Source organism: Leptodactylus fuscus, chromosome 2 (genome assembly GCF_031893055.1).
Source record: "Leptodactylus fuscus isolate aLepFus1 chromosome 2, aLepFus1.hap2, whole genome shotgun sequence".
NCBI classification, from domain to species: domain Eukaryota; kingdom Metazoa; phylum Chordata; class Amphibia; order Anura; family Leptodactylidae; genus Leptodactylus; species Leptodactylus fuscus.
Genome location: NC_134266.1, coordinates 56,384,278 through 56,399,205, shown reverse-complemented (window position 1 = coordinate 56,399,205; position 14,928 = coordinate 56,384,278). Strand labels below are relative to the sequence as shown.

Here is a 14,928-nt window from a genome sequence, read left to right as displayed (position 1 = left end):
AAAGAAAAAAATAAAAAAAATGGTGACAATGAAGGTTTCAAGGCGACTCACCAGCCTACAACAAATGTGGGTAGCTGAGGTAAATTACAGGAAATATTGAATGATTCAAGTGCAAACTCCAAGTACAAGGCTTCTATCCATCGACTCTGCAAACATGACTTTTTTTGTTTTATTAAAATTATATATAAAAAAAAATTTTTTGTACTTTTTGTGACTTTTACTCTTCTTAAACATCGTTTATCTACACGCAATTGTAAACGCATTAAAGAAAAAAACCTCAATATATAAGACATCAGATAAATCTATATGTGTACTCTGACCGCCACATAACAATCTCATCCTAGTGTGTACGTTCCTATGTGACACATTTCCTTTCTGCTTACTTCCTCGTCTGTGTGGGATTTCAGTTCGGGTTGCACAAGTCTCTGTTAAGGAACTAGTCCTTTGTATGTAACCATTATACATAGCATAAAGCTTTGGATAGTCCATATACACTACGTCAACCAAGCCCATCCTCATAACACAACGGAATATGCCGGAGGTTCGGTGCGGCTGGTTGGAGTTAACTCAACTTTTCGAGATGGGATGTTTGGCAGACTATGAATGAAACAGATGGTAAGCACAGCTTGTATATGTCTCATACAGTATAGAGAAGTAATATGCTACTGTGATACTTAAAAAGTTCTCAATATTTCACAATACATAAGAAATGAGATTTCTCCATTTTGTAAATGTAAAGATTTTTGCAAGAAGATTGGATTTGATCGACGATGGGATCTGATAGATATGAATAAATGGAATATTTCATCTGCGATTTAGTTAATCATTTTAGGCAGAAAGCTTACAAAATAGTTGCTACAAACTGTTGTTTTGGCTGAATTTGTAGAAAATACACAGATGTAACCAAGTTTGAAATGAATTCTAACACATTAAGCCAATGCTTTCGCTCGGTTTTGTTGTGAGTTATCATAGTGCAGCAAGACATCACATTCAAGTTGAACATATCTGTGTGTGTATATATACTCATCAATTTGCATTGTAACTACCAGGGTAGCAGTGGTAGCGGCTGCCACAGTGCCCAGGACATTATTGGGCCCGGTGGGACTCTGATGATTTTTTTTTTATAAGCCGTTTCCTGCTGGAGTAACCCCAGCAAGTAACAGGTCCTATTTACTTATCATTCCCCCTCCTGATCACAGCTGCCTGTAAAGCAGAGTCAGCCGTGAGCAGGAGCGAGGATCGGTAAGTGATGATGTGGGCCTGTGATCCCCAACAAACACTGCTATTATTTACTCCAGGCTCTTTTCAGACCCGGGAGTATAATGATTGGAGACCCAGGGAATGTGACAAACATAAAAAACAGTGTTATTCACCTCTCCTGTGCTCTGACAGTCTACAGGGCTATTTGGTGATGTCCCAGATGTCATGTGAGCAGGGCCAGTGTCATTATGTGTAGCATCATTGGCCTGGCTTATGTGATGTCTGTACCAACATCCAAGAGGGCCGAAAGCAGTAGGGAATGCAAAGGAACCAGTGTGAGGTAAGTAACAGTGTTTTTTATGTTTGTCACCTCCCCTGGGTCTCCGATCATTATACTCTGGGGTCCAACAAGACCCCAGAGTATAATAATTGTTCATGGGTGGTCCACTATGGGGCATAATACTGTGTGCAGGCAAGTGTGTGTAAATGTGGTTCTATACTGTGTGAGGAACAGGAAACCGGGGTAGCAGTGGTAGCGACTGCCACAGTGCTATGCCGTGGGGGCTCCCAAGTGAAAAATTTGATGGTATAATTGACATGCTGCAATGTTTTGAAATTGCAGCATGTCAGCTGCGAATACTGTAATACGCCAAGGTTTTTGATGTGGCAAAAATGCAATGTTTACAGTACGTGGGGCTCTGGCCTATATAGGTTTTCAGCAAAGGGTCAAGATAGCTGTTGACTGAACAATTCTTTGGCTATTAGTTATTTTTTATTAAGTGTATGGCTGGTTTTATAATGCTGCCACCTGATTGACCAAATTATAGCTGTGGGTCCAGTTGCTCTAGGCCCTGGAGATCATCAACTGGAGGAAAGCTTTGTGCAATGCTCATTTTATGCTATGTATGGGCAACCATGTAATGTATTATACAGTCCTATGAAAAAGTTTGGGCACCCCTATTAATCTTAATCATTTTTAGTTCTAAATATTTTGGTGTTTGCAACAGCCATTTCAGTTTGATCTATCTAATAACTGATGGACACAGTAATATTTCAGGATTGAAATGAGGTTTATTGTACTAACAGAAAATGTGCAATATGCATTAAACCAAAATTTGACCGGTGCAAAAATATGGGCACCTCAACAGAAAAGTGACATTAATATTTAGTACATCCTCCTTTTGCAAAGATAACAGCCTCTAGTCGCTTCCTGTAGCTTTTAATCAGTTCCTGGATCCTGGATGAAGGTATTTTGGACCATTTCTTTCTACAAAACAATTCAAGTTCAGTTAAGTTTGATGGTCGCCGAACATGGACAGCCCGCTCTCAAATGATCTGAAAACAAAGATTGTTCAACATAGTTGTTCAGGGGAAGGATACAAAACGTTGTCTCAGAGATTTAACCTGTCAGTTTCCAGTGTGAGGAACATAGTAAGGAAATGGAAGACCACAGGGACAGTTCTTGTTAAGCCCAGAAGTGGCAGGCCAAGAAAAATATCAGAAAGGCAGAGAAGAAGAATGGTGAGAACAGTCAAGGACAATCCACAGACCACCTCCAAAGAGCTGCAGCATCATCTTGCTGCAGATGGTGTCACTGTGCATCGGTCAACTATACAGCGCACTTTGCACAAGGAGAAGCTGTATGGGAGAGTGATGAGAAAGAAGCCGTTTCTGCACGTACGCCACAAATAGAGTTGCCTGAGGTATGAAAAAGCACATTTGGACAAGGCAGCTTCATTTTGGAAACAAAAATTGAGTTGTTTGGTTATAAAAAAAGGCGTTATGCATGGCGTCCAAAAAGAAACAGCATTCCAAGAAAAACACATGCTACCCACTGTAAAATTTGGTGGAGGTTCCATCATGCTTTGGGGCTGTGTGGCCAATGCCGGCATCGGGAATCTTGTTAAAGTTGAGAGTCGCATGGATTCCACTCAGTATCAGCAGATTCTTGAGAATAATGTTCAAGAATCAGTGACGAAGTTGAAGTTACGCCGGGGATGGATATTTCAGCAAGACAATGATCCAAAACACCGCTCCAAATCCTCAGGCATTCATGCAGAGGAACAATTACAATGTTCTGGAATGGCCATCTCAGTCCCCAGACCTGAATATCATTGAACATCTGTGGGATGATTTGAAGCGGGCTGTCCATGCTCGGCGACCATCTAACTTAACTGAACTTGAATTGTTTGTCCAAAATACCTTTATCCAGGATCCAGGAACTGATTAAAAGCTACAGGAAGCGACTAGAGGCTGTTATCTTTGCAAAAGGAGGATCTACTAAATATTAATGTCACTTTTCTGTTGAGGTGCCCATACTTTTGCACCGGTCAAATTTTGGTTTAATGCATATTGCACATTTTCTGTTAGTACAATAAACCTCATTTCAATCCTGAAATATTACTGTGTCCATCAGTTATTAGATGTATCAAACTGAATTGGCTGTTGCAAATACCAAAATATTTAGAACTAAAAATGATTAAGATTAATAGGGGTGCCCAAACTTTTTCATAGGACTGTAGATAAATAACAGTCCAAAACAGGGGAATCGCCTTTATGATAGCCATGTGTCCTAATGGTTCCATTAGGATATCCTTCCATATGACCTATCACTTTAAATAGAGTCAAATAGCAAGAAAGTTTAGTAAGTAAATAAATAAGAAAGTTTATTACACATCAGTATGTAATAATATTGCATAACAAGATATGTTTGCAGTTGCAATTTTTTTTAATATAAGATACAGGTACAGATGTAGCCTTAGATTTAAAACTAACACATTTTTAATTAAGTGATCAACTCATTATACGTTCTCAAGAATGGTATAAATAAAAACTGCAACTTGTCCTGCAAAAAAGGAGTCAGTTCATGGCTACATACACGGAAATTAGTTACGGATGCCTCAATATGTGGACAAAACAAAATATCTATGCTTTTCAGAGATTTTCCCTTTTTTTTCCCTAAAGGTACTAAGCCATTAAAAAATGTATATAAATTTTCTGTGACTTTGCTCATACTAATCTGAGAATGTAGTGACTTTCGCAAAAATTAAACCCTTAAGAAGATGGCACAATTGTACTTTTTTTTTCTAATTTCACCCCTATTCTTATTTTTATATATTGCATGATTGCATTGTATCATTAGGATTAATAATTTATCCTGCAAAAAAATAAGTCCTCATACAGCTCTGTGAACTTAAAAAAAAAAACAAAAAAAAACCCTTTTGGTATTGCTGATAATAAAAAACTGGAAACGCAACACTGAAAAAATGGCTGTGATGGGAATTGGCAAAAAAAAAAATAAATCAGATTTTGGATTCACTTATCACTTAGACGATTTTATTTTATTAACTTTGAGACTACAAGAAAAATCATACTAAAATAAGAAGATGACCAAAATGGAAAGAAGTTGACTTGTGTCAACTATAGTGTACTGAACTAAAGGTTTACATTAAGTACAGTGAATTCTCTCCAAACGAGACTCCCTAAAGACAGTTTTTTTTTTTTTTTGCCTGATTTTTCTCCCATTATACTGTATGGAGGTGGCTCTCTATAAGGAGACCACCACCTTAACAAACCAAGGACCACTTTTCTGAGGAAATTTTTCAATGGGAACCCCTTTTAAGATTACAGATTGGACTTAAATACACTGTGAGACTAATATGAACCCAGTTCTGTAATGCGCTGGACAACTGGAGAGCAAACAAGCAAGAAAAGTGGCCAGCACCACACAGGAGTAGATAACTCATGTAATTAGGGATAAATGAACCAATTCTGGTCAAAATGGATTTGACCTGGTGTTTACTAAAAGTTTCGAGTTGACCCGAACCTGAAATCTTTGGAATTCACCACCTATGATACTTTACTTTACTCTGAGGTCTCCTCCGACTCCACATTGTAGTAAGTGACGGCCCTGGCGAGATGAGTAAAAATAACAAACAGCTATACTCACTTTGCCTCACCTGCCTTGTGCATCTGGCGATCCCCAGGCATCTTCTTCAGGCCTCTTCTAGCCTCTGGCTGATTCCATGCTCCACAGGGTCACCATTGAGGCCTGTAATTGGGCCTCAGTGGTCATGTGGAATTGCCATAATAAGTGCTGTGATAGAGCATCGGGAAAGAATTGTACAAAACCAATCTCTACTTACCATACAAACTCAATTGTACATAGTCAATGCGATCTGCCACTGAATTGGAAAGCATGCATACCAACAGTCTCAGTTTTGCCAGGACAATCTCAGGAAATGGGCCACAAAGGGTGCAGGTTTATATAAACACTACAACAAAATTGGCATTCTTGGGGTATTTGGAATTCAGGTTTGGGGTCTAGGAATGAGAGGGAAGCCAAATTAGGAACCATTAATGAGAAGAATATGCTGAGGCTCAGGAGGGTCCCTATACTGAGGACCAAGATTGAAATGGGGAGTGAAGAAATAATATGATAAATAAATACTGCCACATGTACTATTGAAGACGCTCCAACACAATAGCCTGGTCCAACACAATGACTTCTCTCATGAAGTTTCATCCTACAAACGGTAATGGATGTGTTTTGGCCTTGCATGTGATAATTGTTTTAGAAAAATTTGCATAAAAGTCACACATCACATTACTTACTATACATGTCATAGCTAATAGACGGTTGTATAACAAGTGTTTGTCCAGATTAACATATAGTATTTAATCTGTTCAGTTGGCATACTAAAACCATAACTTTCCACAAAGAATAGAAAGGATTGATTGTCATGGAAACAGCCTTAATGTCATTACAATTCATATGGTAATGTTATACTTCAAACACAGTAACATGAGGACAATACACTCTAAGATATTCTTACTTTAGTTCTATAATGTGCAGTATCGAAGTTATTTGATACTACACTATCAATGGGGTATCTATGGTATAAGCCATATGTAATAGATTGGTTGTGTTTCCTCTCCCGGTGATCAGATTATCTTATTTTACATTGTTTACCAGGCACAGCTCTGTAAAAAAAAGTCTGATTCTACTAATCTATTTTTTTTGCAAAACTTTTGTATGGAGACTAAGCTACTTTAGGCCATGTTCACACAGTGATATTTGCTGCTGATTTTGGGAAAGATTCTTTCCAAAATAAGTGGCAGACTCCAATGATTCTGTTTCCAAATGTTTTTTAGGCTAAGGACCCACGTTGCGGAAATGCAGCTTTTTTTTGTTGCAGATTTTGTTGCGTTTTTTTTGAGGCAAAGTCAAGAATGGCTACAAAGGGAATGGGTACTCTAAAACTCAACAAAATCTGCAACAAAAAAGCTGTGTTTCTGCAATGTGAGGCCCCAGCCTTAATATGGGGCAGAAATCACAGCAGGATGCTAAAAAAAACCAAACAAGCACCCTGCTTGGTTATGCAGCTGGTCATGGCTGAGGCTAGGTTCACACCTGTGCTGGGTTCTCAGTCGTTCAGGTCCGCTGTGCAAAGCCTGTATGGTGAAATGCACATTGGGCAGCGTTCATCCTGCTTGGTCAGTAGTATGCTTTATTTACTTATATTTTCATGCACTAATTACTGGATTAGTTGCTCTGATATGCTTTGACTGTTCTGTTATATATGTATAGATATACCGTATTTTTTGGACTCACCTAAGTTTCAGACTCACCTAAGACTCACCTAAATTATGGAAGAGGAAAATAGGGAAAAAAAATTTAAAGCAAAAAATGTGGTAAAATATTTAATATGTGGGATTTGTAGTTTTGCAACAGCTGTAGGGCCACATCGACAGGTGACCCTGCAGGTATACGGGGATGCATAGGGAATCTTTTTGTGCAGGGTGAGATGTACTTTTTAGTTATACGATTTTGGGGAATGTCTATTGCTTTGATTACTTTTCATTAAATCAGAGGCATAACAGTGAAAAAAAATGGCAGTTTGGCTCTTTTGATTCTTTTTCCTGCTACAGCGTTTACACTAAGGCTCAGTTCACACAGAGTTTTTTGGTCAGGAATCCGCCTCAAAATCAGCATCCCAATAGAACTCTATTGGGAGGCTTTTTTTGGAGGCTGATTTTGAGGGTAAGTTCAGACTGAGTTTTTTGGTCCAGAACCTGAGGCTGCCTCAGGTTCCAAACCAAAAGCCGGGTAGCCGCGACTGAAAGCTGGTGCACTGCACTGGCATTCAGCCGCACACTCCACTCTGGATTAGGCCCAATGAATCGGCCTAGTGCGGAGGAGGGTGTGTCTTCAGACCGAATTACGAGGCGAAACAGCCTGAAAAATGAGCATCTCGCTTCTTTTTTCCGTTTCTTCCGGCTCCCATTGATTTCAATGGGATCCATCTTTTTGGTCAGGATTTTGAAGCGGATACGACTTCAAAATCCTGACCAAAAATCTCTGTGTGAACTTACCCTAAGGCAGATTCCTGATCAAATTCCTGATCAAAAAACGCTATGTGAACTCAGCCTTAGGGCCCCTTCACACGGCGTAAGCACTCGGCTCATTCTGAGCCGTACACGCGAGCACTTCTAAACACTTCCCATTCACTTCAATGGGAGCGCTTGTAAGGCCTCATTCCGAGCCGTACACGCAAGCGCTTCTAAACACTTCCCATTCACTTCAAATGGGGGCGCTCGTAAAGTTGGCTTTACGAGCGCTCCCATTGAAGTGAATGGGAAGTGTTTAGAAGCGCTCACGTGTACGGCTCGGAATGAGACGAGCGCTTACGCCATTTGAAGGGGCCCTTAGGGTGAAATATTTGTAGACTGGGCATTTTTTGACGCAGGAATACCTAATGTGTATGTGTTTCACATAAATTTTCTACTTTTATATGCATTCTAGGGAAAGGGGGTGATTTAGAACATATGGTTTATTTCTATTCAATTAAAAAAACAAACATTTTTGAACAATTTTAGTAGCTTGGACTTGCAGTCATTTGATTGCAAGTCCCATAGGCTGCAATACAACTGTTTTGCAGCCCATGGGATAGTCTGTAAATTATTATTGAGGCTTACTATGACAGGCCTGGGAGCCTTCATTAGGCTTCATTAGGTTGTAATGCCCGCTATCAAAGTGGACTCTGATCACAAACATTGCAGTGGAGACCCAGAAACTATGACGACCACTCTGTAGCAGAGCGGGCACCATCATCTTTACAGATCCGGCATCCACTGTTATAGCACGGTGCATGCCGGGAAGGGTTTGTGCTGCTGGGTCATGCCAAGGGCCCGCAGCATCACCCCACTCCTGCCACTGCTGGAAGCCCCGCTGCTGCTTATAGTCACCATACTCTGACACATGAACCCACATTTTTATATTTCTGGGTATGGAGATGCATAGGGCATCTTTTTTGTGGGGCAGATCTATTTTTCAGTTATACCATTTTGGGAAATGTCTATTGCTTTGATCACTTTTAATTACATTTTGTAAAAGAGCGAAAAAATGTTGGTTCAGCACTTTTGATATTTTTTTCCCCGCTATGCTGCTCACTGTATAGTGTTATAAGTTTGTAGACCAGGTGTTTTTGAACACAGGGTTATCTAATGGGCATGTTTCATATTTCATATTTTTTAAACTTTTTATTTTCTTTCATATTGTATTGATTAAACTTCCTAGGGGTGTTGACCCCCAGGGGGTCTGATCACTAATTGCAATGCTTTGCAAAACTAATGAATTGTAATGCATTGAAAAAAACAGACTCTTCTATTATAGGCTGTATTGAGCCCATAAAAGTATATGGCAGACAAGCCTGGGAGCCTTCAATAGCCCCCCTGGCTGTCATGGCAAGGGATCATTGGCCCCTGGATCTCATTCTGGGCACCAGTGATCCTGCCCAAAATGGTGGCTTTGACCAAGGCGCCGAGGGCCTTAATGCCCACGATCAGTGGCCCCATTAGCGCCGGCCTTTGCTGTATAATACTTGTAGTACGTAATACGTACGGTGGATGTCAGTATGGGGTTAAAGTGAGTTCAAGCATACTACTGTGGCCACAAACCAATGCAATGTTTCATCTTTTTATGAGTATACAATTCAGCGGCCTTAAAGTGCATGAAGGAGGGGCCTGATTGTTTTAAGTTTACCTACAGGAAGCTGCAAGTGCTGCTGCTCTCCCCTGAAATAGCCACCCAGTAATGTCCCTTTAACCATAATTAAAATCTGATTTTCATATTTATAAAAGGATGATTATCTCTTTATTATGTCATTGATTTGCGGCCACAGTGGTATGTTTCTACTCCTATGAAAGACCCCTACACTGTACTATTGGTTTGGGAAGCATTTTCGACCTAGCAGACTCCCTTTAAGATCTTAAAACCTTGGTAATGTTTATCATTGATTGCAAAAAATAAATTAAGCTTAAATTTTATCATTGTTTCAGTAATAGCCAGGGGCAAAAATGCTATGTGTAAATGACTATACTTCATAATACGTCAATGCTAAAGATGACTTCAATCTCCATATTTTAAGGGATTGCACTGAATCATGGATTTTCAAGGAAATGAATATGTTTGGATACTACTCCTGGACTTTATATTAGTTTGCAACCAAATGTACTTAACAGATGGCAGCATACATTGTAAGTATATGACATGAATGTTTTTAATAGCTTTCGTATTTTTCAAGCAGGACTTCTGTCTCCGCATTTTTCTGACCTTTTGCGGAGGAAACCCGGTGGACCAAATTATAGTCTATGGGGGTCCGTGGGTTTCTGAGGGTAACCGCTTTTTTCAGCAGTTAGATTTCCATTCGGGGCTCCCCAAGTGGATCCCCAAACGGAAACCTGAATGTAGGTGGGAAGCAAGCGTAAGCTTACATCCACAGAAGATCATCATTAACATTTCTATTTTTGAAAGCATGATATTTAAACAGTACTGTGTGTGTGTGGGGGGGTCTATCTATCTATCTATCTATCTATCTATCTATCTATCTATCTATATCTTCTGTAGTGTTAAATATGTTATATTTTGTCTTTTGAGTTTTCTCTGTAGCAAAAAGATCATTGCAACTGTAAAAGATTTATGCCACAGATTAAGGAACGGATGAAATGTACAGTACATGAGGCACATGGTAATACACAAAAGCCTTGGTATTGGTTGAAATCAGCAAATTAGAAGTTGCTTAATAACAATGATACATTTACTATACTGTCAACCCGATGGATCAGTACTATGTATCCCAAGTATCGTAATGTGAATAGGCCACAGTCAGAAGACATTGTTTACTATGTCTGCAGCAAACTTTTCAGATGTTAGGATCATAGAGTCTCATCACTATGCTCCACTAAAATTTGCGCTTCGAGACATTTTCAATAGATCAGAAACAAAAAGGCATCTATCAGGTGTATATCTTCCTTTGTTTGAAATAAAGTAGTTCTTGCTGCAGCATTTGTAAGGCTTGTTCCTTTGCAATTGTTCTAGAATTGTTCAGTATGTGAGTCTTCTTATAGGGTGCCAATAAAACCCTAATCTGTATGGCACTGTACACAACGGGGCAGATATTGTGACTGTTCAGACAAAATTACAGACAAATTTAGCCTTAATCTTAGTTATTGTAGAAAAAATCATCAGGGTGGAGCAAAATACGAAATTAACTCTTAGAATTCTTTATAAAATGTATTATTTTATCATTTTAAATTTTTTTTTATTTTAATTCTATTTTAAAATGTTATATTTATTATGAGACAATTTGTGATTAAAAGATATGCAAACCTTGGAAAACAATTCCAATTTATGTGACTTTGCGATTGAATTTGATTTTAAATTACCCATCAATTTTTATTTTTTTTTGGCAGACTTGCTGCAACCTCTTATCTGTCCCCTAAATCCCCTGATGAATGTAATAGTTTTATTGTCAGATCAGACTACATAAAGTGTTCTTTTTTTATTTGCAAAGACATATATAGCCTTTACACTCTCAAACAAACCCCACATAAAATCATAGACCAATGCCATAGTCCCTATTCCAGAAACCCTATTATGTACGGTATGTGCTGCCTTGTTCCTGCCATCACTGAGCAGTTGTTCTGGCAGATCGATCCCATACAGTGATAGGGAACTGAGATAATTGTTCCCAATCCCTACCATTAGAAGTCAATGTCAATAGTGCTGAAATTGAGCTGCTGCCTAAATTCTATTGCTTCTGCCTTGCAAATGAACCCCATAATTTTTGTCACACACAAAGAAGATGTGATCTGAGTCTTTTTTGCATTCCTGATCACTGATAACGGTGATCTAATGGGCTGTTACCATTTGAGCTCTGTCTTCATCTATAAATAGGACAGTCATAGATAAAAAAAAATCCCCAAAAATAAAATATGAAAATAAAACTGAAAAAACATATAACCCGTATTCCCCTTGCAAGAAGTGAAAAGGTCTTCAAACCCACATCCAGTAATACTAAGCATGATGCAAACACAATTTCCTTGGACATCCAGTACCCTAGCCCTATCTGATTTTTCTGTACTTTGGTGATTATCAGCCTTCAGAGGCTTCATAAAAACTCAAAGGAGTGAGATGTGTAGAAATTTAAGATAGAATTTTTGCTTTTGCATAGTGATGTTATATGATGTACATTACACACCTTTGACATTGCTATTAACAGGGGAATTAGAGAGTTAATTTTTTGGTGTTATTTAATAATCAAACTACTTTTGTAAGGGAAGTGCCAGACAGCAGTTCCCCGATGCTGTAGATGAACCCTGGAGGAAGGGGCAGAAGAGGCAGTGAGCCCTGGTCTGAAACCCCCCCACTGTCCCTTCCTGCTTGTTGGTCCTATCCTAGGTAATAGGCGACAACTGGAAAACAAAACCCTTCCTAAATACGTGACACACAAAATGCAGACAAGACAAATAACAACATGGGAGGTCAGCTAGCCAGGGGTCAGTAACAGTCGAGCAATGCAGTGTCAAAATCGATATCCAAAAGAGTAGTCAATAGGGAAAGCCAGAGGTCAAGAATCAGAATACAAGAATAAACAGCGAGAGAAAGGCCAACACGCACAAGGCAATAGCAAGCACCAATGTGAATGAGAGCCAAGAATAAATAGGGAGGAAGAACCCACCCTGGAGTTGATAGGCGGAAAGGCTGTCAATCACAGGGCAAAGCTAAAATTAACCACTTCATGAACAGAGGCAACAAGGGTAGAAGACGGGTGTGGTGGAAATTCAATTACAAAACTTAGAGCTGTGTTCACACAGTGCAACCAAAAACTCTAAGCAAGGAATTAAACTGCACATGCCCCCTGCACCGCAGCATGCGAGCAGAGGGTGGTACACTGACCCGAACAGGCAGAGACATTACAACTTTGAAGAAGAATATTTCTGAAATTGAGATCCAGTCAAATTCAAAGGGGTACTTGAGTGCTCATAAAAAGTTTAACTATATGCAAGGTTTGCTGGACAATCTGTTCTATGACTGTATAAGCCTTCATACATGGTCTTATCAGTTTTTCTGCTGATAATGTCCACATTTTGGCTGAACACATTTTGAATTTTGCATTTAGTTGTGGGTTTGTACAATAAGGAGCAGTTCCCCTCTCCATTATACCTAGTTTCTTTTGTTTACCTGTAATTTTGCCAGAAGTGACTGTACAAGAACACAAAAATGATGGAGAAAAGGCCAAGTGACATATAGGAAATACAGGAACACTGAACTAAAAATATAGAGAAGATATATGCAGATATGCACTATCATGTAGACATGACACAGGAAAAGAGCACTCTATGAGCACAGCCAGTAAAGCTGCTTGCTGTCTGAACTATATCCCATCTGTAACTACACGAGCAGCCAGAAGTGCATGCTAGTACATAGAAGACTTTTTTTTAATACATTGTAAACTGTAAGATTTGCAAAATCTTCACTCTTTGTAGTTTGCACTTGTGTGACTGAGTACAATCCTTCCCATCTGCATTCACTGAGTGAGAACCCTCCTTCCTCATCTCACTGTCTTTCCCTCTTGCAGCTAGGGACATACTTCATTGGTAACAAAGAACTCAACTGTAAATTAGCTAGAAGGAAAACACATAGTACCAAGAACATTAGAGAGGTTTTTCAGGCATAAAACAGCAACATTTATAATTAAAGTAAATTACATGTCGGTCCAGAATTATAACCTCTATGAAATGAGACTAAAGTTGTCTGAAACAATAATAACTCCCTAGGTGTCCTGCAGTAAAAGAAACAAAAATCGAGGTTGTGCAAGATCTAAAAAGATTACATTTGCAATGCAGCGCTTGAAATAATAAAGTTTTTATCTGGGAGTTAAAGAGATGTTTTCTAGCCTTATGATATCTAAAAGCTATACCTAGAATAGATTATCAATATCAGACTAATGAGGGCCTGACACTCAGTAACCCCACCAAATATTTGTACCGTAAGCACTACATAGTACACAGAGTCAGAAGCAGATGGTTCTATACACTGTGTTTTGCCTTAGGCTGCATTCACACTGAGTAACGCTGGTGTTTTTTGTGCTTATTTTTGCACATAGCGCCATGTTAACGCCGCGTAGCGTATACGTGGCATATACGTGGCGTTAACGCGGCGCTACGCGGCGTTAACGCGGCGCTATGTGCAAAAATAAGCACAAAAAAGGGGGCCACACGGTGGCTCAGTGGTTAGCACTGTAGCCTTGCAGCACTGGAGTCCTGGTGTTCAAATCCCACCAAGGGCAAAAAACCATCTGCAAGGAGTTTGTATGTTCTCCCCGTGTTTGCATGGATTTCCGTCCCATATTCCAAAGACATACTGATAGGGAAAAATGTACATTGTGAGCTCTATGTGGGGCTCACAATCTACATTTATAAAAAAAAAAAAAAATAAGCACAAAAAACGCCAGCGTTACTCAGTGTGAATGCAGCCATATTGTGCTATTGCAGCCTAGCTCCCATTCACTTGAATGGGAGCCGAGTTGCAGTAAGTGGCTTTTGCATCATGTTTGTTACATCCCTTCAGCAGATCTGAAGATCCCAATGGCTCAGTGGTTAGCACTGCAGACTTGCAGCGCTGGGTCCTGGTGTTCAAATCCCACCAAGGTCAAAAAAACATCTGCAAGGAGTTTGTATGTTCTCTCCATGTTTGCATGGATTTCCATCCCATGTTCCAAAAAAGACATACTGATAGGGAAAAATGTACATAGTACAAAAAAAGGAAATAAGATAGTATATTTTACTTTTGTGTCCTTTACAAAAAAAAGGACAGAAACAGTTTTTTTTTCTTTTTTTTTTTTTTACATGGCCAACTGTTTGCATCTGTTTGTCAAATGGATCTTTTAAAATGGATGTAAAAAAAATCATGATATGAATGCATCATATCCTAGGTGTCAGACCTACATCCATCTCATATTGATAACCTATCCTAAGGAAAGGTCATTAATATCAAGAAGCTGGAAAACTCCTTTTAGGATAAGTGCATACAGTGCATTGGCACCCAGTCACGGCATTCTGCTCCAGATTAGGCACAAATAAATGGGCCTAGCCCGGAGGGAGTGTCGCGTCGGGGTCTCCCGTGGCTAATTCAGCTGTGGAGGATAGGGCATGTCACTTCTTTTTTCCGTGAGCAGAAAAAAAACACTTGTGGAAAAAGGAAATGACTGGCTCTGATTGAATTCAATGGGAGGCATTTTTTTGGTCAGGATTTTGACGCGGATTCAAAATCCTGACCAGAAAACTCCGTGTGAACTTACCCTAAGACTAAGGCCCCACATTGTGGAAGGAATGGGGAATTTAGGACATATTCTAATTCTCCCTTCTGTATAATCCACTCCTGTT

At 39.4% G+C, this 14,928-nt stretch overlaps 1 protein-coding gene across 1 annotated transcript in view; it reads left to right on the top strand.

Annotated features, from left to right (window-relative positions):
- The first annotated feature begins 524 nt into the window (after positions 1-524).
- LOC142194617 (interleukin-5 receptor subunit alpha-like) overlaps positions 525-14,928 on the top strand; it is a 36,018-nt gene continuing 21,614 nt past the window's right edge. The window contains exons 1-2 of the mRNA XM_075263867.1: positions 525-615; positions 9,630-9,738. Of these exons, the coding sequence (XP_075119968.1) occupies positions 9,645-9,738 (94 nt within the window). The 5' untranslated portion in view covers positions 525-615; positions 9,630-9,644. The remainder of the gene's footprint in view (positions 616-9,629; positions 9,739-14,928) is intronic.